The sequence below is a fragment of the Taudactylus pleione genome, unplaced genomic scaffold (assembly GCF_031769625.1).
Source record: "Taudactylus pleione unplaced genomic scaffold, aTauple2 ptg000109l, whole genome shotgun sequence".
In the NCBI taxonomy this organism is placed as follows: domain Eukaryota; kingdom Metazoa; phylum Chordata; class Amphibia; order Anura; family Myobatrachidae; genus Taudactylus; species Taudactylus pleione.
This window is the reverse complement of record NW_028284511.1, coordinates 3,271,075-3,296,396: the sequence shown is the minus strand read 5'-3', so window position 1 is coordinate 3,296,396 and position 25,322 is coordinate 3,271,075. Positions and strand designations below refer to the sequence as shown.

General features: G+C 39.7%; 1 protein-coding gene across 1 annotated transcript in view; it reads right to left on the bottom strand.

The window, feature by feature from the left end:
• Positions 1-25,322, bottom strand: part of LOC148525217 (mucin-5B-like) — a 239,013-nt gene that overhangs the window by 188,320 nt on the left and 25,371 nt on the right. The window contains exons 7-8 of the mRNA XM_088471027.1: positions 15,866-15,935; positions 3,471-3,611 (exon numbers count right to left, since the gene is read on the bottom strand). Coding sequence (XP_088327153.1) covers positions 3,471-3,611; positions 15,866-15,935 — 211 coding nt within the window. The remainder of the gene's footprint in view (positions 1-3,470; positions 3,612-15,865; positions 15,936-25,322) is intronic.

Genomic DNA, 25,322 nt, shown 5'->3' with positions numbered 1-25,322 from the left:
AGGAAGGCTCTGGACCTTCCTAAATACTCAGTGCCGTGCTGTGACTGGCTGGAATGAGCACATGACCTACCAGGATTGGACAGCTGGGATCACATGGCCGCAGGCAAGATGGCGGCGCCAATGCCAATGAAACGGAAAAACCGCCAGACCTCACTAGGCCTAGTGACAATGTGCCCTCACAGGACCACGTGCAGCCATTGCCCCTCGCCAAACACCAGCACCGCTGCCAGAGACCCCCCGCCACAACGACCTCACAGGTAATACCCAGCGGGTACCATGCCGAGAAACCCTGGCCATGACACCGGGAGCAAACACCCATACTATGTTATATAATACAAGAGCCAGGGAAAGCCCTTCAGCTCGTGTATGGATCTAAAACTAAAGTAGGGTGTCCAGTGATCGCACTGAGCAAAAAAAAATGTTGATCTTGGGGATCTCTCACTCTAAAAAATGTGGGTCATTCTCCACTGTTTTGCGGTCCCATCAAAAATTATGGAGATTGTGGGCAGGAAGCGAGAGCTGGGGTTAAGTAATAATTGGGGTAGAGGAGGATAAGGACAAGCAGCAGTTGGAATAGAGCTGGGGAGAAGGGCAGGGAGAAGGGCAGGCAGAGCTGGGGCTAGGTAGGGGTAAGTGCATACAGCTGTTGTGACAGTGCTGGGGGCAAAGGATGGGCAGTACTGGGGATAGGGAGGTGGCAATGGCAGAAAGCAGCTGGCACAGCACTGGGGACATGATGGGGGTTAGGGACAGACAGACCTTGGGGTAAAAAGGGGGAAAGGGAAGATAGCAGTTGGTGCACTACTGGGGGGCAAGGAGGGGATTAGGGCAGGCAGTACTTGGGGTCGGGAGGGGGCAAGGGTAGATAGCAGCTGGGGAAGCACTGCCGGCAAGGAGGAGGCTATGGACAGGCAGTGCTTGGTGTAGGAAGGCGGCAAGGGTAGATAGCAGCTAGGGTAGTACTGGCGGGCAAATAGGGGGTAAGGGGCAGTGCTGGGGTCAGGATAGCAGCTGGGGCACTACTGGGGGTAGAGAGGGGGCAAGTGTAGATAGTAGCTGAGGTAGTATGGGTAGCAGGGAAGAGGCAAGGGTTGATTATTGCAGTTCGGGCAGTACTGGGGGCAAGAAAGAAGTTAGGGACAGGCATTACTGGGGGCAAAAAAGAAGGGTGGGCAATAAGCGGCCCCCAACTGTTGTGGAACTACACTTCCCAGCATGCCCTGCAACAGTTTTACTATTTGGCCTTAATAAAACTGTTGCAAGGCATGCTGGGATTTGTAGCCTAACAACAGCTGGAGGGTCACTTATTGTTCATCCCTGGTAGGTGCAGGCAGTACTGGGGGCAGGGAGGGGGTAAGGGTAGATATTAGCTATGGCAGTATGGGGGGACAAGGAGGGGTTTAGGGACAGGCAATACTGGGGTCAGTCCTGGGGTAAGGATGTGATCAGGATAGCTGCTGGGGCAGAACTGAGGATAGGTAGGGGGTAAGGGTAGACAGCATTTGGGGTAGTGGTTACTTGCTTTTGCTGGGAGCCCCAGCTGGGTCACTGTTGCAGCTCTCGTGCAGTGTCCACCTCCCCACCTCCTGCGTGCAGGTAGCTCAGCTGGCTGAAGGAGCGCAGACTGCTATAGGGATCCGCCACCACTGACAATGCTGCTACAGCCAAAGAAGAGATGCCCGATACAGTGCAGACAGTGACAGACTCGGGGACAGCATGCTGGAGGTCAGGGAGGGAAAGAGGAGGTATCAGGACTCAGGGGCACTATTGGCTGGGGACACGCTGCCAGGCCACAATTGACTTGGGACACGCTGCCGGGTCGCGATTGGCTGGTAACACACTGCCGGGTGCCATTCGGCTGCTGCGGCTCACACAGCGGAGTGCGCCCTGCATGACCCGTTCATTTTAAAAAACCGAGTCCACAAATGCCTGCAGCGTGTAAAAACGCACTATAGTGCATATTTTGCAATTACTGGTGCCTACAATGTAAATTGAAAGACATGGTTATTGTGAAATGAGGGCTCCCCAGATGATGTACGTCTTATGAAGATGATGAATCACCGGTGTTGTCTGAATGCATAGACAAAAGTTGAGTATATACTCTGTATGTTATTTGTAAATTGTTTGGTTGTTACTTGTAATAAAGTGTGTTAATTTGTACTCACTCAATTGGTTATGTGTATAACTATTCACTTTGATCAGAATAAACCCATCGTTATACAGCGGGTTTGGCGCTAATTTTATGGCAGTTTTCAAAACCCCTGCTTGATAAATACCAGATTTTTATTTGATACTTTCTGTGGTCTAAAATATTGATAGTGCTTTGATATTCAATTCTATTCTATTTTATGCCAAAGTATATTTTCTCTGTGGGAGTGTGAATGTTTTGGGCTTAGTAGTGTAAATTGGCAGATGCAAAACCACAGCACAAGTGCCGGATTTATAACCCACTGCTTAGTAAATTTTGCCCATTGAACAAGCAGCTGGATATGTTTAGAGTATAGACAGTGACTCTTGGATTTCTCTGTAAGTAAATTGTTGATCACTTTTGAGAAGACAGTATCAGTGAAATTTTGGGGATGTAACAGTGAAATTTTGGGGATGTAAGTCAAGTTTCAGTGAGTCAAGAAGAAATTGAATTCGCTTGGAAACAAAGGAGAGGAAAAAAATAAAGTGGCAGTTAGAGGGTAATGTGAATGTACCAGTGAGAAAGACAGGTTGAAGTGGTGAGCAAGAAGTGGGCATGTAGCGAGGGAGAAAAGGAGACCAGTCGGGAGGGAATAGCTTCAATGTTGTAAGGTGAGATGTTTGAATTAATTCATGGTATCTGATGTTAATTAACTAAGTGGGGCATTGAGTACATGTGAAGGTGGGTGGAATCTGCAATGAGGATATTTATTGTTAAAATGTCTAATTTTTAATGCAAAGTATGTAGCAGTCATGTACTGTGAGGAAGAATGGGGAATGTGGTGCAAGTCATCAGAGAAAATAATCAATGGTGAAAATGAGGCATCAGGATTTAAAATACTGAGAGCATATTAAGGAAGTAAATCATGTTCTCTTGGCTATATGATAGATGGATTAATAATGAAGTAAGTCAGCTGGAGCCAGGTATTCTATAGTGCAGGGGTTCTCAAACTCGGTCCACAGGACCCCACACAGGTCACATTTTCCAGGTCACCCAGCAGGTGCACAGGTGTATTTATTACTCACTGACACATTTTAGAAAATCCACAGGTGGAGCTAATTATTTGACTTGTGATTGTGAGGAGACCTGGAAACCATGCACTGTGTGGGGTACTGAGGACCGAGTTTGAGAACCTGTGCAATAGTGGCATTCAGCAAAGGAGAGCACATTTGTGGGAATCTGGTCTGATTGGTGTGCCATGACAGGTTTAATATCCATGCAAAGAATTTTTCACATTGTCCCCTGCTTAATGTATTCTACTGACATACAGAATCATTCTTACCACAAGTCATAGTTTTAAATGATGGTTTCACAACCAGATAGAGTTGCATAATAGGTTTGATTTGAATCACTGCTTGAAGTTGTTGTTGGATTGTGTAGACAATAATGTAGGAAGATGAAAGTTTAAAGATGACATAGTTTTCTGGAAAAAAAAAACATATAGAGGGAAACATAATTAGTGAATTGGATCTATTATTATATTTCAATAAACATGTATTGTTTCCTTAAAACAACATCTTAAATTGTAAAGGATATAAATAGAGATTTAAATTTTCATTGTATATACTGTAGGCACAGTCGAATTATCCTCAAGGCGGTAGAGGCGGGCACCTAGGACTAGAGATGAGAAGGTTCGGTTTTCTGAGATCCAAACCCACCTGAATTTTGTAGATCCGAGTCAGATCCAAGCCCGCTCGGATATTCCCGCCTTACTCGGATCTCTCAAATCAAGGCAAAACTATAGAGACAAAATCTCGTGGCCCGCAATCTTTTGTCTCTATATATAAGGGGCACGGCTGGTGCCATTTTACTCCGGCTGTGGAGACTGAACAGGGAGGGTGGGTAGTGTAGGGCTAGGGAGAGGTGATGTGCTGTTCTGTCTGCTGTATCCTGGGCTGGTGCTGATCCATTCTGGGCTGGTGTTGTTGTGCTGTCTGCTGTATCCATCTGGGCTGTTGCTGATCCTTCTGGATACATATTGTCTTTTTTTTTCAAATAATTGTCTATGTGTCTGTGCGTGTTAGCCTCAAGGTGGCCATACATGGTGAGATTCAAAAGTTGGTCAGATCAGTTGTACGATTTCCCTTGAAAATTATTCCCTTCAGATACAGGAAGATTTGTATTTAAAATGCAACTATTTCACATAAGAGCATACGATCAATCACATCACATAATGTGTGTCAATTCCTACACTATCAGTTGAGATCTCTCTGCAAAACCATCTGATTTGCGATCCAACTAGGCGACGGCAGGGCACGCATCGGAGTTGCAGAAGACTCAAAATACAACTATTTTCAAATGATTGGTCTGTCCAACCTGTAGAAACTGCCCAAATCATGTGATCAATCACCCCGTGTATGGCCAGCATTAGTAGCACAAGATCTAGCAAGTCGGCAATGCAACCTAGTGCTGCCCGACTCCAGTTATCAATCTGCGCCTCTAGGCCCAAGTTCTGGAGCTGGAAAAAAAATAAAAACATATTGGGTCAAATGTAATAGGGTGTCAGTTTTGGTAAATTGCGAGTTTGGTGCTAAACTCAGAATTTTTCACAACTTAATAGGGTGTCAGTTCACTAAAACTCTCATTTTTCAGAGTTACTAAAAGTCCCCATTCTCAAACTCGCATCCAGATGTTTTCACATTGAAAACAATCAACTCGCCCAATGTAATAGGGTGTCATAACCAAAAGTCCCCAAATAATAAACCTGCTTCAGGCTAGTGAGTATATCCCGAGCAGGTCAGATTAACACAGAAACATGCACATATCCATGAGATACGTGTATGTTTCTGTGTGTACTTATGTAAAAGGTTTTAAATTAATTTTAAAAATATTATGTGCACCCCCTCCCCAAAAGCATAACCAGCCACAGGCTTTATAAAGCCTGTCCTGGTTCTAAAAATACTGGGGCAAAAATGCGTAGGGGGCCCCTGTATATTAAGAACCAGCACAGGGCTTTGTTGAGCTGGTTCTGGTTCTGGAAAATCAGGGGACAAAATGAGTAGGGGTCCCCTGAAAATTCCAAAACCAGCACCGAACTCTTTCTAGTGGGGGGATAATGCCACAGCCAGAGAAAACCTTTCACCATTTTCCCCGGCCAATGCATTACCCCTGACCACTAGTCAGCCAAGGCTGGAGATCCATGGGGAGTTGGGGACCCCCCAAATAAAGGGGTCCCCCTCTCCTGGGCACCACAGGCCTAGACTGATAGCCTGGTATATCCATGACACCCTAGGGCGGTGGGTGCCAGGTTGATTGTGTTAAATATTGTTAAGCCATATGTGCCCATTGCCAAGCAAGAGTGAGTAGAGGAAGGGACCTAAACCACCTAGGAACCTCCTCCTTTTTACTTCACTTGGAGCACATTCATCAAATATCAAAGTGTTTGGCACCAAGTTCCAAAACTCAAAAATTAACAAGTCCTGTATCACCTACCTGCTCGCTCTCTGTAAGATCCAAGCGCCTTCGATCTCCAACACCAACACCTGCATCATCAACATGCTCATTCATCATCGGGAGTAGTCCTGTTGCATCCAATGTTGGTATTCAAAGCATGATTGACTCCTCTCCCATGATTCCTTAGAAGGATCCTTGTTGACTATGCCTGTTGCTGCTGCTGTTTCTGTGACTGGATCTTCATTCCAGAAGGGGACCAGGAGGAAGACTACTTGTAGTGTATCCTCCAAAAAACAATTAACTGCCAAACAATCATTTGCAAGGTCAAACAAGTTTGACGCAACCACCCAGTTGCACAGCGGATTACTGATGCCATAACAACTATGCTGGTATTAGATGTGTGTCCAGTATCCACCATTACTGCAGTGGGTTTGCAACAGTTAATTAAGGTCCTGCATCCTCGCTACCAGCTCCCTTCTAAATTCCATTTCGCTAAAACAGCAATTCCACGTCTGTACAAGGACATTAAAAAAAACCTTACTAATGTCCTCAGAAATGCCATTGTACATACTGTCCACTTGAACACTGATATGTGGACAAGTGGGACAGGGCAAACTAAGGATTACATGACTGTGACAGCCCACTGGGTAGGTGTATTGCCTACAACAGCAACAGCAGCAGCAACATGTAACAAAAGACAGCTGATACAGATCCAGGCTACTCTATGTATAACTGGTTTAACTAACAGGCATACCACTGAGAACCTCTTGGAAAAACTCAGGGAAATCATTGATAAATGGCTTACCCCACTTTGACTCTCCTCGGGAATTTGTGATTTTGGACAATGCCAGCAATATTGTGAGAGCATTACATGTGGACTAATTCAAACATGTCCCATGTTTTGCTCACACAATTAATTTGGTGGTGCAACATTTTTTAAAATCTGACACGCTCATGTAGGAGATGCTCTCGGTGACCCGCAAAATATCCGGACATTTTAGACATTCGGCGACCACTTGTTGAAGATTGCATGACCAATAACTCAGTGGAATTCTACCCTCTATATGCTTCAGCAGATGGAGGAACAGCTAAAGGCCATCCAGGGCTATACAACGGACTATGACATAGGCCGTGGAGGGAGAATGCACCTTACTCAAGTGCAGTGAAGAATAATTTCCATGTTGTACAAGGTTCTCAAACCCTTTGAACTTGCCTCATGTGAAGTTAGTTCAGACACTGCCAGCTTGAGTCAGGTCATTCCCCTCATCAGACTTTTGCAAAAACAGCTGGAGAAACTGAAGGAGGAGGTGAAATGGAGTGATTGTGCAAAGTATATCAGACTGGTGGATCAAGCCCTTGATTCACTTAACCAGGATCCACTAGTCGCCAAACTATTGAAATCTGAAACATATATTTTGGCGACCATTGTGGATCCTAGGTTTAAGTTCTACCTTGTGAGTTTTTTTTCCAACAGACCGAAAACTAAAACTGTGCAAAGAGCTGTTGGTAAAAAAATTGGCAGCTGCAGCAGCATGTGAAATGCCATCATCTCCTCCATCAGTTTCTGCAGCTGCCAGGAAAAAACTAAATTTTCTTCACAGCATGCCTGCTGGTCATGCAGATTGTTCACCAACAATTTACATCTGGTCGGGCCTGAGAGAACTGCCTACTAGTGACATGTCTTCTACCATGACTAAGTATGATACAGTCTCCATTCACAGAATGGAGGAGGACTATTTCAGAGATAACATCCTAATAGGCATGTCAGACGGTCCCTTTCAGTACTGGCAGGAAAAAGAGACAATTTGGAGTCCCATACATGAACTGGCTTTGCTTTACTTAAGTTGCCCACCCTCCAGTGTGTACTCCGAAAGAGTTTTCAGTGCAGCTGGCAACCTTGTCAGTGATTGGCATAGGTGGTTACTTCCTCAAAATGTGGAAAAGATGGTGTTCATTAAAATTAATTACAAATTCCAAGGGGAAGACCTCTACCAACAATTACATCCAAAAATTACAGAGGCACCTATGGTGGATTCCAGTGGGGATGAATTTATATTGTGTGAAGAAGACAATGTACACACTGAAGGGGATGATGAGGACGAGGATGACAACGACATCTGATGTTATAATGTAAAGCCATTTTGTGTATGGGATCATTTCCATGCCCAATGCAGTTTGTTTTAAGGGGGTCCAAACAAACCAATCATTTCAGCCACAATTGGCAGTCCTTGTCACTGAAATGATTGGTTTGTTAAACTGTGAATGTCCTGTTTCATATACAACATAAGGGTGGGTGGGAGGGCCAAAGGACTATTCCATCTTGCACTTTTTTCCTTTCCATTATGTGCTGGTTGGGGCATTGCCGTCTGACATTTTAAATTAAAGTTATCAAGGGGCTGCACCAATTAATTTATTTTTATTATTAATTACTCAACATGGGGCTATACCAATAAATAGTTTTTTAATAAATTTATTATCAATATTACAGCCAGGGGCTGCACCAATTAATTTATTTTTATTAATTATTCAGCCTGGGGCTGCACCTAATGAATTGTTTTTTAATTAATTTATTATCAAATTTACAGCAAGGGGCTGCACCAATGAATTGTTTTTTAATTAATTTATTATCAATTTTACAGCCAAAGGCTGCACCAACTATCAATTATCAATTCTTCAATCCTAAATGGTATCCCAACCATAATTTTGCACAGTCCTCAACTCTATTAATAATTATATCAATCAGTTTTGAGCCAGCAAGCAGGATGCAACCTTTTAACCCTTTAACAATCAATATTGTGAGCTGTGAGGTGGTCAAAATTGACTAGAAATGAGTAGAAATAAATGCTATTGAAGAAATTAAAACTGTAGGAACAAAAAAGGCCAATTTTATGTGATTTTAGCTTTTTTTTATTTTTTAAGAAAAAATCCAGATCCAAAACCAAAGCCAAAACACGAAAACAAAACACGGAGGTGAAGTTTTGGCAAAACCAATCCAGATCCAAAACCAGGGGAGATCCAAAACCAAAACACGGGGGTCGGCGCACATCTCGGACCCGATGGCCCCCAGGGGACATGACTCCCAATCACCTGAGGTATGTGCTGACAATGTGAAGGGAAGGGAGAATGGGAAAAAGAGGCTGTACAGGAACTAAATTAAATAGTCAATAATATGTATATTGGATTTTGGGATTAGATTTTACTCAAACTATTCTTCTAACAAACAGAGCATGTGACGAGGTGTACTCAAGATTAAAAATTTTAGATCAATATAGAGTAAAGGAAACAGTACTCTGGAATAGGGGCACACTATAAATATATCTTTACAAATCAGATATTATATAACTTTTAAGGAGCAATTATAATTCTACTAGCACTATAACGACATACAACACAAAAATTCATAATATGCAGGATGAATAATTGATATGGAGTACTTTAAAAAGTTTTTCTGTCTGCATAAGAGAAAATCACAATAAACATGAAGGGCAAAATTTACTAAGCGGTGGGTTGGTGGCGGTTTGACGGTGGATTCTAAACCCCGGGGGTTTGGTGGCAGTTTCTAAATGACAGCTCTGCAGCTCTGTTCTATTCTATTCTAGAATTAGTTTTGATGGCAGTTTTGCAGCAGTTTTTGCCTTAGTAAATCTGTGGATAGCAAAACCGCAGCCAAAGTACCATCAAATTGCCAGGGTTTAGAACCCGCCGCTTAGTAAATTTTGCCGAAAGTGTGTGTGGGTGAGCCAAAACTGAATACCTTTCAAAGAGGAAAGAGAAAGATGTGATTGTTCTGAGGCAAAAATTTTTAAAAATAGAATAAACAAAAAAGTGTTTTTTTTTATTGTGGCACCACTAGCCAAGCAATTCCTAGAGGTTAATGCATAAATGCTACCGTAATAGTGGTAGTCACTCTTCTGGAACAATGTGTCACAAATGTATAATCACATTAACACAGTATAGATTGTACCTCACAAATACAAAAAAAACTCTCTGTATACAGAAAGTAAATACTGTATATATAATATTACTCAAGATACCCACAATAATTATATCACATGTATGAGGGCTGAATGAAAAGTAATGAGACTGCCTCGGTTTTTTTGTCCCATAGGTAGATGGACTGTAGCAATGCCATGCTGGTTATTGTAAAGCTCATACATCGATGTGTCTGAACCAGAGGTTGGACTACAGTAGTCTTCTTTGTTTGGTCACAGCAAATGGAAGATCTTCGTACATTTCATCATGGCGGATGAGGAAGATGTGTCTGTGAGATTACAGTACATCAGAGATGTGTAATTACATTTTGTGTTAAACTTGGAAAAAGCAGAAATGAAACTCATGAAATGTTATGGCAAGCATCTGGTGGAGAAACAATTAGCCTTGCTGCAGTATTTCGGTGGTGGAAGCACTTCAAAAAGGGTAAAATGAGAGTGACTAATTAAGTTTGTTCTTGGAGAACATTCTGGGAGATGTTGCAAAACGACAGAAGGTTAACTTTATGCATACTTTTGGCTTCACTTGGCATTTCATTCAAACAGGTTCAGCATATTCTGAGAAAGGAACTAAAAATGCATCACGTGTGAGCTAGGTGGGCACCCAGAAATCTCACAGAGCAGATGTGATGATGAGTTGAATCATGCAAATACACTGCTCGAATGTTGGAGAGAATACCTGATTTCCTGACATCGATTGTGACGTGTGATGAATCGTGGATTTTTCTTTAGTATCCAGATTGCAAACAACAGTCCAGTGTATGGAAACATGCAAATTTGCCTCTACCCAAAAAATTCTGTGTGATTCCTTTGGGGTGTAAAGTCATGCTTCTGCTGTTCTTTGATGCACACGATATGATCCTACAGCACTGGGTTCCATGTGGATGAACAATTAATGGAGACTACTATGCAAACATCCTGAAAACTCATTTGCGTGGAGCCATGACCACATTTGCTGAAGAAACATGTTGCTGCTGTTGCACTGGCAGCACTGACTGAAATTAATGGGAAAGCACTGGACTTAGCACCCTTTGATTTCTGGGCATTCCCAATCCTGAAAAAACAACTGTGCGGAAAAATGTTCTCAAAAGATGATGAAGTGAAAAATGCCACAGCTGCAAAACTAAAAGTGATGTAAAGAAACAGTCTACTGCACGTTTTTGAATTGTTGTTGGAGTGTTAAAACAGTGAAGTATAAAAATATTATTGTGTTAATAGAGAAAATAGTGAATATTAAAATTATTATTCCGACTGCTTAGAGCTCCTCTTATGACCTAACTTAATGTGTGTTGTAAGTGAAATGATATCTATAATGTCTTACAGGAATAAATATACATATATGTTTCTTCAATTAATTACGTCTGAGTATTATATCTTCTCAAGAATTGATTGTACGAGTATTATCTGCACACAACTAAAGAATCAGTGTTTTCTGGGAATACATACTGCCTACTCCAGAATATCTTGTGTTTGCTTGCAACTAAAGCATCTATTACAAAGAGAACTAACACTTTGGGCCAGATTCAATTATCCTCAAAAAGCAGAGATTGGCGAAAAGCGCAATGTTTTCGCCTCATTTGCCTGTTCTGAAGCAAAGTTTTTGTCAGGATGCAGCCTGGGACCAGCCTTTACCACTGAACTGGAGTATTTAGGCTCTGAGGCGTGCAGGCACCAGTTGTAGTGATGAGTTATGCCTGAGTATTCTCCCCGGGGTCAGCTAGTGCTTCCATGTGTGCGTCCTGGTTCCTGTGCTAGCAGGCATGGGCGCAGCCAAGTTAATTTGTCTCACCTGATCAATGTACTCCAATGGCAGTCCTGCGGTATGTCAGCTGATCTCATGATCGAATGACCAACTGCATAGGGATATTTAGGTCTTACTCCTGCAACAGAAAGTTGCCTGATCAACTTCGCTGTTCCAGTGATTACTATGCTCTCTGGTGTTTCCCCAGAAGGATCTACAGTTTGTTGTTGCAGCCCTCACGCTGACCACCAAAGCTACTTATATTAGCTTCTATGCTAATTCCCTGTGTGTTACTTCAGCTTTCACAGAACTCCAGTGTTTCTTGTAATCCCTGTGTTGTCTTTTAGTGTGCTGCTGAGCTCTCTAATCACCTCCCTGTGGTCATGTGGTGTCAGCTTTCATGCTAATTGCTAGTTAGCTTCCAGCTGGACCTCTAGCTATTCCCAGTACATACCTGTGTCCATTTCCTCTGTGTTTTTCTGTACAAATAAGCACCTGGACCTCTAGCAATTCCCAGTACATTTTGTAGAATTCAAGCATTCTCAAGTTCATCTCCAGTGTTCAAGTAATCCGTTCATCACCAGTGTTCAAGTATTCCATTCATCACCAGTGTTCAAGTATTTAGTTAATTACCAGTGTTCAAGTATTTAGTTCATCACCAGTGTTTTAGTATTTAGTTCATCACCAGTGTTCCAGTATTCTGTTCATCCCTAGTGTTCAAGCATTCTCAAGTTCATCTCCAGTGTTCAAGTATTATGTTCATCACCAGTGTTCAAGTATTCCATTCTTCACCAGTGTTCAAGTATTGTGTTCATCACCAGTGTTCCAGTAACCCATTCATCACTAGTGTTCAAGCATTCTCATGTTCATCTCCAGTGTTCAACTATTCCATTCATCACCAGTATTCAAGTATTCCATTCATCACCAGTGTTCAAGTATATAGTTCATCACCAGTGTTCCTGTATTCATTTAATATAGATCCGGTCTTCGGTTACTCCCAGGTACCTGTACAGAGGGCTGCAACCTGCTCACTTGGTGCAGCAAAACCCAAATCCCGATTGGAGGGGTCACTGGAGAAAACCACCAAGTGAGTCAAGGTGCGTACACACTGGGTGACTAAAGTGGACGACTGAACGAATACGATATCATTATCATTCAGTCATTCACTTTATCATCCATTTTTTCACCTAAACGATGAACGATAACGACAAACAATTAACAATGCGCGTTCCTGCAGGTAGTTCGTCTTTATCGTTCATCTGACAAACATGCAGGCCAACCTGATGATATTGTCAGGTTGCTGCATGTTGGGGAATGGGGAAGAGAGCCTGTCACTGAACGATATCATTAATGATATCGTTGAGCGGGTGTGCTCATGAATGACATTGATGATGATATCACTAGATGATATCGCTCTGGGAGTATATTGTCTAGTGTTTATGTTCCTTTAGTCTCTGTGCTCTGGATAGGTCTAGCCAAACCTGGGTTTGGCTGCAATTAGAAGACTTTGTCATTGTCTTCAAACATTTGCCTCACAGGTTATCCTAACCCCCTGATTTTCAACCTCAACAGAGGTCTTCCTAGTGCTGTGTGTGACAGTTTTCCTGTAATTTCACAATGCGCATCCCCGCTTTTTGCCCTATTCAATTGCAAGACAGGCAAAAACTCATATGTGTGAATAGCAAAACTAGCAAAAAGGACAGCTTTTTGGGGGGAAATCAGTCTGTACCCCCTAAAAAGCATAACTGACATGGGGACTCAATATAGAAATGTATTAATAGCCCTAATAAAAGTAATTAGTATACTTAAATTGAGTCAAAGAGCTGTTATATGCATATTTGCATAAGTGTATAAAAATTATGGAAAGCAATTTCTTTAGGGAAAAATAATTGCTATAGTTAAAATGGGGGTACAATAAAATGCTTACTATTATATTTTTGTGTCTATAAAGTGCAGAATTAAAAAAAATTTGTAAAAATGCACTTGCTGCAGCCACCTACAATCCTAATAACACCTGCCCCATCCATACAGCACCCCTAAATACCTGTCCCAGTACTTTAGACCCATTTTCCAATTTTTATTTTTATTTTCACCCCAAAAATGACATATCTTTTTTGGGGTGAATTAAGATCATTTTTTACATTTTTGCCTAATTCGTCATTAGTGGGGTTCTGAACCAAGACCTCTCACATATATGTGTATAATTACCTCCCTTTAATTCATTAATTCACACAAACCCCATTACTAACTATATTAGTCAACACCCTATATATTGGGGCAGCATGTGTCTTGTCTTTTCATTTACAATCCTCCTATAGATAGTACAGCAACTGTATTACATAAGAAATATCCATATAAAGATGTTCCTCACTTAACGACCTACCTGTTTAGCGACTAATCAGACTTACAACCGGCGCTCCGACCAGCTAACTGTGGCTTGCAGGAAACAAGTGACATAAGAATATAGACCCTGCCGCTAGAGGGGGGCATGACTGTGATGCGGGACACAAAGAAGACCTTGGTTCCCATGAGGGAAAGGACAGGCGGGAATGTGGCATGCTCTGGGAGGAGGTAGGGCATACACAGGCACGTGTCACCCTCTGCAGGGTTCTGCTGCTTCCTGACTGCTATATGTCCTCACTTAATGACCAATTCGTTTACCGACCGAGTTGTAGGAACGGAACTCGGTTGTTAAGTGAGTTATGTCTGTGTCTTCTGTTTTCATGAATTGTGCCTATTGATATGTCTTAATATGACAGGATATCCATCCTGATTATGGACCATTTTGATTAACACTATTCCAGGTTCTGTTTACATATAGTCAATCCAAGCCACTGGCTTGTTGAAAAAACAAACCATATGTAATCTATATCAACTTGTTTAGTGAAATAAAGTGCAAAACTGTGCAATATATATACATGCTATATTAATCAATAAATATATAGTGAAATAAAGTACATAAAATAATTAGGTTTAGCTTCCAGAAATAGCTCTAAAACAATTTATTCACATGTATAAAAAAGAAGGGCCAAACTATATCAACAAAATCAAAACTAATAAATCCACACAGATTAATTATAGCAACAGCTAGTTAATCAACAATTGTGCAAACAGTGCTGAAAAGTGCTATGCTCTGTGCAACATATATAAACAATCCTTATGTTGTTTCATACAGCTTTCAGATAATTAATGTACTTAATAAAAACCATAAAAAGCTTTCACAGAACTATAGGTCAGTCATAAAAATACACAGAGGAAAAGAAATGACATATTTAAAAGTAATAAGAATTATTTTTAAAAAATTGCTTATCTGATAAAACAGTTCAAAGTTCAAAAGGCAGGAGGAGGCAGCTTCCCAACATGTTTCATCCATTTAGGCCTTCATCAAAAATTGAAACAAAGTTTGGATGGTTACATCATTTTGCCAGTAGAAACTTATCCCCGTTTTCAATTGTGGCTAATTTTTTTTTAAAGAACACCCCAAAAAATGACTTTGAAAAAGGGGGCGAAAAAGTACAAAGTTGGGGTACAAACTTAAAAACTAGCGAAATAGACTTTGGGGGATCTGCAAATATGGGGGAGGTGTTTTTTATTGCAGGTGCTTGCTGAAGGTGCGTTTTTTAAGTTTTTTAGAACCACACTTTTTCGATTTTTAACCATGCTGGCACCCATTTTCATGTACCTCAAATATGCTGGGACTAGTTATTTTCTCCATAAAAACCTGCTAAATGTTATTCTTCACCACTTGTGCATATACGCTAATTAACAGCTAATGAGAGCATTTAAGTACCCCAAATACCTTCAGCAGGGCTATTTGGTGGCATCTACCATGATCCCCAATGTCAGTGTATCTTTTAGGGGGTGTCAGGCTGATTTCCCCAAATCTGCCAGCAATTTTCACCTGTTTGCGTTTCACTTGGTTCTGTTTTCGCGTCCTTTGAAATTGAATACTGGGATAAGCGGTGACGCGTGCAAAACTTTTCCACAGCTAAAACCAGCAATGACAGCGAAAAGTCCGGCAAGTGAAAAGCTGCCAATTTTAAGCACCTACTTGAATATGCCCCTAAGTTTATTGCGTTGGTGCCAAGGTGCTACACCCGGGACCTGCATTGCTTGCGCATACGACCACTGCAATTACATCAGAGGGTGAGAGACTTTATCATTTAGGCATATGTTTTAGGAAAGTATCTTATTGTATTTCTATTATGTTTGTTTGATGCTATAAATTGTAAGTACGTTTTTACATATTATTCTCTGCATTTAACATCTGTTTGGGACCGTGGTACCTTTATATGCAAATGTTTTTCCTTTAACTTTAGTATACATCATGAGGGGTAAGGTGTCTCCTTATTCATATGCTATAGCCAGCCTGATACCTAATTTGTTGTGCACCAAGAGGAATACTATAACCTTTTTTCAATAGTCAGAAAAGCATACAGTAGACTAGAAGAAGTAGAATCCTATTTATTATCATCGGCAACTGCACTTTTTATGCTCAGTTACCAATCTGCACCATTTCTCAAAATTTCTCCAACCTATATAAAAATTCCATACCTGTTGATATAGGCAAGTCTTTAAGTTTCCCTTTCTCATACACATAGCCACTTGGTTCAAACACCAGAGTCTAATAAAACAATGAAAGGATAATAAACAAAAAATGAAAGCATAATAAACAGAATAATGTAAAATATAGCATATACCTGTATGATGTCACAAAATGTCTTTACATAAAAATATAAATTAAAACTTATTTAATTGTGTTACTTGGCAGAAGTCTGAATGTAAAATATAAAATTGTTTAATTTTTATATAAAGTAAACATGTTTTTCCTATGTTGACTTGGTTAAAGTTTGAAATCAAGCCAGTAGTATAATCTGGTTTCAACTTTTCAATGTTTTATATCAATGAAAGAGATGATGATGTTTTTGTCCAAACCTAAAACTCTTAGGTGAACAAATTCTTTACTCACTTTATTAAAAGTGCTATATACATATACAAATATCTATCCAATATACATTTCATTCCAATTATTATTTATTTGGTTTCATAATACAGAAATTATTATCCTGGAGTAGGCATCTCCAAACAAAGATATTTTTTTATAAAGTGCTTTTCCTGGAGTGTAGATTTCTGAAAACAGACAATATTATTGATTCTTAATGACTTCTTCATAGTATCAGATAAAATATGTAAATAGCAAGAAAAAAAATAAGGGAATACTTAAAGAAAACCAAAATCAAACATAAAAGTAAATGAAGAACAAATTGTCTCAGTTTAATTCCATTGCTATGCGTTTCGTAGACCCTTTATTCTTATTTGCAATAGTAAGAAGAAGTAGATGCATAATTTGAGAAAAAATTTATTCCAGGTACCATTTAAGCTTAAAGCAGTAAATTGAATCATAACATGCACAATACCAACTTATAGATGTAAACCTCAAAGAATGTTTACAAAATGTATATATATATATATATATATATATATATATATATACTATATGGACAAAAGTATTTAGCCACACCTGTTAATTATGGAATTGAGATGTTTCAATCAGATCTGTTGCCACATGTGTACAGATGTGTCTGGCTACATCTTTGATCATAGTGCGCCATACAAGCTACTAAGTTGCGGCATGAGAATAGTGTGGCATGGCGCGGTAAGGTGCATTGAGACTTCACAACATCCATGGTATGCAATACACAGCTTTACCACTGGGTGGCCTGTGCTACACTACAGTGGTGAATAATACAGTAGTGGATGGATACAGTATGGCACTACAAAATGCAATAGAACAGTAATCCCTGACAGGCAGGCCAAGCACATACTGTAGAATATTGCATAGAATCTAGTAGTGGGGTCTGGGTAGCAGTGCATAAAACCATCACTGAACTACAAGTCTCAACCCAGAAAGAGGTGTCTCCGAATTACAAACTGATTATGCATTCTATGCCATACATTTGTGGCAATGTTGGTACTGCTGTGCCACAAGGAGCTTGTACAACATGATGCAACTTAACACATAGCAATAAGTCCCGGTTGCTGCGGCACTGTAGAAAGTGGTGTGTGGTGCTCACATACTGTAGTGATTTCATGTCTTAGAAACTAGTAATGGGGTCTGAGTGAAAGGTGTGTCTGGGTTACAAACTGACTGTGCATTTTATGCTGCAAACTTGCAGCACTGTCGGCACTGTCATTACTGTCCCTGCTGCGGCGACTGCCAACTTTGGGGGCTGCACATGGGATCTCATGATGCTTGCGAGATTCCGCACATTCCCAGTGGAGCTGGCTTGGAGTGAGACACAATGCATCAGGTCCCTTCCCCCAAAGCAAGTAAGAGCCTATCTTTAACATAATAAAGTCATTTCAGCAGTTAGCTCAAGGTCTGCCCTTGCAATTATAGTACTTGTGTCCTGTATTACAAATCTCAACCCAGAATGATGGGTCTCTGGATTACAAACTGACTGTGCATTTTATGCTGCATACTTGCAGCACTGTCGGCACTGTCAATGCTGTCCCTGCTGCAGTGGCTGCTGGCTCTGGGTGCTGCGTGATGCTTGTGGAATCCCGCTCATGCCCAGTGGAGCTGCATTAGCCCTAGGCTGAGGCGCTGTGTGCTCAGCCAGGGATCACCAGAGGGCACACTCATTTTGTAATTTAATGATACCTCTTTCTGGGCTGAGACTTGTAGTTCAGTGATGGTTTTATACTGTACCCTTAAAACCCAACTGTTCATTTCTAAGACATGTTATCACTGCATAAGTGCTGCACATCCCTGCAAAACAATGTAGCATGTCTCATGGACTGGTGTATTAATGATGGCATGACATATGTATAATTTGTTTTTCAAAAGTGTACTTAGGACACACACACCAAAATATTTAATCCTTTATTACACACTCAATTACAGCTCTTGAGCAATGACAACTACAGCATACCAAATGACAGGTTCAGTCAGCCAATGAGTGGGCAGTAATGCAGACATTGCATTGTCTTTTTTTATACATGTGCAGTGCAGTTTAAGAAAAGCGACATCTGGTGGACAGAAACCTGTACTACGCTCTCCAGCTTTTTCAGTGTTTCAATATTTTATGATGTGACTCCATACGCCACAGCATAGCACGACTAACAGGGCGTGCTATGGAGGGTATGGAGCACAGATGTAGCAGGACACATCCTTATAAAATCAAGCACCTATTATGCTGCTTTCTTTTGCAAATATTTGTGATACAAAATGAGTCATTCTGAAGAATTCAGTGACATCGAGTGTGGTACTGTGGTAAGATGCCACTTTTGCAATAAGATGGTTTGTGAAATTTCATCCCTGCTAGATATTCCACGGTCAAGTGTAAGTGACATTATAAGAAAATGGAAGCATTTAGGAATAACAGCAACTCAGCCACAAAGCTGAAGACCAAATAAAATCACAGAGTGGGGTCAATGACTGCTAAGATGCATGGTGTGTAAAAATCATCAACACTCTGCTGATTCTATAGCTGAAGAGTTCCAAACTTCCACTGGTTTATAATGTAAGCACAAAAACTGTGTAGTGGGAGCTTATTGGAATGGGTTTCCATGGCCAAGCAGCTGCATGCAAGCCTCACATCACCAAGTACAATGCCAAGAGTCAGATGGAGTGATGTAAAGCAGACCAACAATGGATTGTGGAGCTGTGGAAATGTGTTCTGTTGAGTGAAGAATTATGATTCTCTGTTTGGCAGACAGATGGGCTAGTCTGTTTGATTGATGTCAGGAGAATGTTTTGTGCATTGTGCCAACTGTGAAGTTTGGTGGAGGATGGATAAAGGTATGGGGCTGTTTTTGAGGGTTTGGGCTAGGCCCATTATTTCCAGTGAAAGGCAAACTCAATGCTTTAGCATACCAAGACATTTTGGACAATGCTATGCTTCCAACTTTGTGTCCACAGTTCAGGGAAGGCCCTTTTCTAATTCAACATGACTGTGTGCCAGTGCACAAAGCAAGGACTATAAAGACATGGTTTGATGAGGAATAACTTGACTGGCCCACACAGAGCCCTGACCTAAACCCCAATCGAGCACCTTTGGGATGAGCTGGAATGGAGATTGCGAGACAGGCTAGCTCATCCAACATCAGTGCCTGACCTTATAAATGCTCTACAGAATGAATGGGCACAAATTCCCACAGAAACACTCCAAAGTCTTGTAGAAAGCCTTCCAAGAAAAATTTCAAGATAAACTTAGGAAAATCAGCACATAGCTGGTATCACTAGGAAAGAGAGGCTCACAAAATAATGTGTCCTTGCCCCATAAGAACATTGAGCAGACAAATGGAGTGGTGTTTCCACCACCATAATACTGTATCAACCAACCCTTGAATGATCAGCACATAGCTGAATTTCTAGGAAAGTGAAGCCACAAAAAAGTGGCCTTACCCGCTAGGGATAACAAGCAGACTCTCGGAGTGTTGTCCTCCCACCATAATATCAACCAAAATTGGGCCAAACAGCTCATACATGTAGCTGGAATCCCTAAAAAGTGAGGCCAACAAAAAAATATGGCCTTAACTCATAATGAGCACACACTTGGAATGGTGTTCCTCCCGTCATAATAAGCACATAGTTGGAATTCCTAGGAAAATGAGGTTCACAAAAAATGTGACTTGGAGAACCAAAATTGCTAGCATGCCCTGGCAGACATGGCATAAATGGTACTTGTATTGAAGATATTTCAATAAACATAGGACACACACCAAATTGTAAAATCCTTTCATAAATTAAAAATACAATGAGACTCCTTGTTCATAAATTTATTACTTACAAATTAATTTAAAAAGTTCATGTATAAAAAGTTATTTTTAAGTACAAAGTAGGAATTCTAGAATGTCATGTAATGGAACACACCAAAGAGAGCCTGTTGCAAGTGACATATCCCTAATGGACACTGTCATTGAAATGAATGGGAAGCTCTAATTGGCCAGACCATGGTAGCTTCCATGATCTGACCAATCAGAGTGCTGCCGTTTATTTAAATTTTAATTATTTTAATAACCAACCTCATTTTTGTTTTAAATTATTGCTACTTTAAATCTAGTGGCTACATCACTACAATAACAAGAATACCTATTACTGTATATTACTGTATATTTACCCCATAAAAAGAGTAAAATAAAATAGACACACATAAAGAGGATACAGAGATACAATCATGAGATAGAGACATACAAACTGAGATGGAGAAGAGCACACAGCAAAGAGGTTAGTGAGCATCCTCTGTAAGAGGAACAGAGGTCAAGAGTAGGAGAAGTGGTCCAGGGATGCACCAGGTGTTCAAGAACAGCTGTTCATTATCCTATAGAAATAAAGTTGTGCGGTCTGAGTGGAGGCACTTCAGCTAACACCTCCATGTTTTCTGTGCTTTTCCGCTGGGGACTGAGGGATAATCCAAAAAGTCTTATATCTTTAAATGAAAATATCAGTCAGTCTGCCCCTGACGGGACCCCATGCTAATGTCTGCAGTATCAGCTCAACCATTGTTATGGCAATAAGTACAAACCAAAAGTCTTGGTGAGCAGCAGACATGATCAAAAACACAAGTCAAAGTTCACGTAAGGCAGCACATATGGAAGGTCTACTAAAACAACCCAATGGTTATGACAGGCAACAAATAAATATAACATCAGAATATACTTTGCACTGAACATGTAGGAGCAAAGCAACAATGTGACTCAGAAAAAAAAATCAAAGGCCAGAACAGGCAACAAAAACAGAAGGCCCAGTAACATAAGTCATAGGTCAGCAGAGGCAGCAAGCAGGGAGAGTCAAGTGGCAAAGCCAATGATCAGATAACTTCAGAGTAAATCTTACACACGACATGCAGCAGTAGGATAGCAGAAACACTATCATTGGCAATTAAAAAAACCTACCCTGTGATTAAACTAGTGAGAACAAATCATATTGCTTCCTAGGAATGAGCCCCTGAGCAAAATTTGAAGTGATATGTCCACCTGTACCAAAAAGCTGCATCACAGCTACTAAGCAACATAAACCTTATCCCTACCTTAAAAATGTACAGTTCTGCAGTGTTTGTCTACAAAAATGTTTACTTGAAAAGAGCAAATTAAAAAAACAAATGAATTCCAGTGGGATCTCATGTTGATATTTGTCTGCTATTTGGTGATAGCATGCAGAAATATTAGCAATACTAGTGGAATTGCAGACACATCAAACAGTCCAGGTACTTACCTGGGTGTGAGGTTTATTTAAAGTGTAGTAGTTACTGGTACAATTGTACTCAGTTATACACTGGTTGATATGAATGGAGCGAAGCTTGAGCAGAGCATATACATCACCTACTGGCGGGGCTTGTATATGCTGATTGTGCTGTACAAATAGGCCAGTATGCAGGATATTCTGGCAGGGTCTCTGGAGCTTAGTGGAACATGTTCATGCTCCGCTGTGGTGTTTGTACACAGTGACAAGATGGCATCAAGCATGTGCAGCCATCTTGGTAAAGGAGAATGCTTCAGTTTTTGAGCATTCATGGAGGCAGCACAGTAACACACTTCATATTTCAACATCTCAAATGTAATGATAGAAGACCATAAAAAGAGTTGGCTCTAGAATGGAGATCATAAATGCTGAAGAATAATTGTATTTATTGTAGCCTAAGATTCAGGCTGTTACATCTAGCCTTATTGTTTAGTCCTCCCCACCACCCAATTTTTCTACTTATCCAATATCTTCTATTGTCTCCCCCTTTTTCCACTCCTACCTTATTCATCTCTTAACTTTCTAATCTCCTTCTGAAGTAACTGTCCTGCTGGCTGCCAATCAAAAGTGGCATGAATATTCTTGAGGTAAGCACAGTCTGCTTATTTTAATAATTGTGCCCTATAATCCTACTATTGTTGGCAATAACCCTGACTGCAGTAAGATTTTCAGAACATCCACAGTAAAGATTTCCCCATGTGAATAATGAAAATATTGTGGTGGTACTTTTACCACAATAGTACCTTTTCTGTTACAAGACTAAAAGCATTTTATCATATAAACAAAACTACTCATGGAATAAATGTTTCTAACATTTTAAAGGATATATATATATATATATATATATATATATATATCCATCATCATATCTTGGTGGGATATGATTAGAGGTATAATGAGGCGGAACATATTATGTTACTTTATTAAATATTTGTGTTGTTTTTTTAAATTAAACTGGATATATGATAGATTGTAGTTTCTTGTCTTGTATGTACTGTTATGGTAACACTGTCCTCTAGGCTTCCATATAGAACATTTAATACTAAACTAAGGGGAATGTCACCTTGGAATGGTTCATCACATAAACATGCTATGCTTATGAATTTAGTATTATGTGGTTCTGATAGTGTAGAGGTAAGAATGAGGACTATGAAGGATCACGAAGAAGAAAATTGAGGGCTCGTGTCCCTTTCAAGATAAAAGAGATGGAATTTATATTACTGCAATTATTATTGTTTCATTTTTATATATTTTTAAGTACGCAATATCTAAACTTAATGTAAGTGAATATATTGTGAGTTGATCCCTATAAGGATTACTAAGTATCATTCAATTCTGATCCTACTATATATATATATATATATATATATATATATGATACTGTATGATATCCTCATGAGCTATAAATTTAAAACTGTGGTGCAGCTAGTGTAGAGGTAAGGATGAGGACTATGAATGAGTACGAAGGGGATAGTTGTCCCGTTCAGGACAAAGGGATGGATAATTTTATAAAAAATGTTTGCATGCATTAGTATTTTTTCTGTATAACTATATAAATCTAAATGTAAGCGAATATATTGTTACATTATGTTCCATTTACTCAAAACACCATTGATATCTTTTTTGCGTATATAGCATATATAGAACTTTTTGACCATTGTTTAAAGTGGTATAATTAATTCTTTATATACTTCTGACAACTTATGGAATGAGTTAGTAATTCATCAGTTTGAATTTAAGATGAAAACATCAGGTGTCATTGATTTAAATTTCGTGAAAAAAGTATTTTCTTTTTCTCTTAATTGAAGCAGGTATTTAAGAGCTATGTGCCTGACAATAGACACTCTTTGATAAAGCTTCTGGGCGGAGCGAAATGCGTCAGGGTTACCTGGTTCATCTGTAACTATTACACTAATGTCGGCTTTCTGACACTCTCACTCTGGAGATGGTATTTCCAGCTGATATTTGGCAACTTGCTTTGAATCCTTACCTACTGATGTGCAGAGGCAGACTAAGAGGGTGACATCCAGTCAAAACTCCTACAGTGCCGCTGAACTGGGATGATTGACCTCTTAAGCACATAGCAGTAAAAGGTGGGGCTCTCACTTAGGCAAGGACTGTGAGTATAACCTGGTTGGAAAGACTACTTTTGGGATCTTATACAGGAGGCACAGCCAGCGGAGTGTGTTCCAAGTCCCTGATAACATTCAGAGCAAAGAGACCTTTCTCACAGTAGGTGCCCCAAAAGTGTTACACATCCTTAGTCATGTGTACATACAGTGACTTTGATACAATTTGTTGCAAGTCCTTTAATATATTGAGTTGGTACCACCAATTAAGTGAATATATTAAGGATTGTCACACTGCAAACGGAACTAACCTTACTCTGGGATTCATATGTCATAGTGCACATTGATTTTTAATAATAGTACTTGTGTCAACACAATTTAGCAAGTCTGACTATTCATAATTGATGTAAATGGAGAAAGGGGTGACAGCTGCACAGGATTGGGCTAATGGGTAGTGGTATATCATAAACCAACTTAGAAAAATTGAGTTCATATTACAAATGATAATTGGTATATTCGTTGGTGGTGCTCCCCAGAGTCAAATAATTGTAATGTACATCAATAGAGCAAAGAAAAAGAGAAAAAGAAGACTCTTGTTTGGGGGCACTTATTTATTGTGAAATCTGTTAACATTAAAACTTAGCATTTATTCTGATCATTCTAAAATAAGACAGGACATACAACAAACAAACATATGATAACAAGGATGGATCATGGGCAAGACCCTCCTTAAGTGCGATTAGATGCCCAATTGCGATATTATTTAAGTGTTAATAACAGGTTTGTCATATTCAACAATACTCAGGCAATTAAATTTTGCCAAATTGCATGCCACTATAATTATTACAAGTGTCAGAGCCGATGTCTATCTAAAGATACATTATTGCTACATAGAAGACCAGTAAGTACTATGCTAATCACCGTATCTAGTTTTCCAACCACAGTCGATACACAGAGACACAAAAGGAGAAATATGAGTACATGTATCAGTGTCAATTTTAAAAAAATGTAAAAAATATAGGAACCAACTGTATTGATCAAGTGACACTGTACCCTTGTTCTGTTAAATCATGTACTTAAGTATATTTTCATAAATCATACCTCCTTGGATGAGCTGGTGAGAAAGTATAAACCTTATTATTTACCTCCCAAAAGTACAATAATATGCATGCAACAGAGTAAACCGAATAAGCATGATGCTGATTACTGTGCCTATTACTGCATCCTCAGTATAACACATAGGAACAAAGGAGGAGAGAAATGTAATATATACATCAGTTTCAATTATTGAAATTGCAAAATTATATATGAACCAATCACATTAGAAAAATGACACTGTACATTTAGATGTTATATTATGTACATAAGTATATTCCATTAATCCATCCTCCTTAAATTAGCTGGTAAACAAGTATTCAATTCTAATTTAATTTCAAAGCACTGCTTTAACATAAGATTATGAATCCTTAATTACACATGCATGAAAACAGCCTTTATAATAAAAAGTATTCACTCATTTCTCCTCCAAAGGTCCTGTTTAGGAGCACAATTATCTCACAATTCCATGTTCCTAATATACATACAAAGTTCACATTTAATGATTCAGGATATATGCCAATTATTTCATCAAAATGGAATAGAGAGAAATCTCACATTATATATACTGCATAGGACAAAGTGTATGTAACTAAAAATG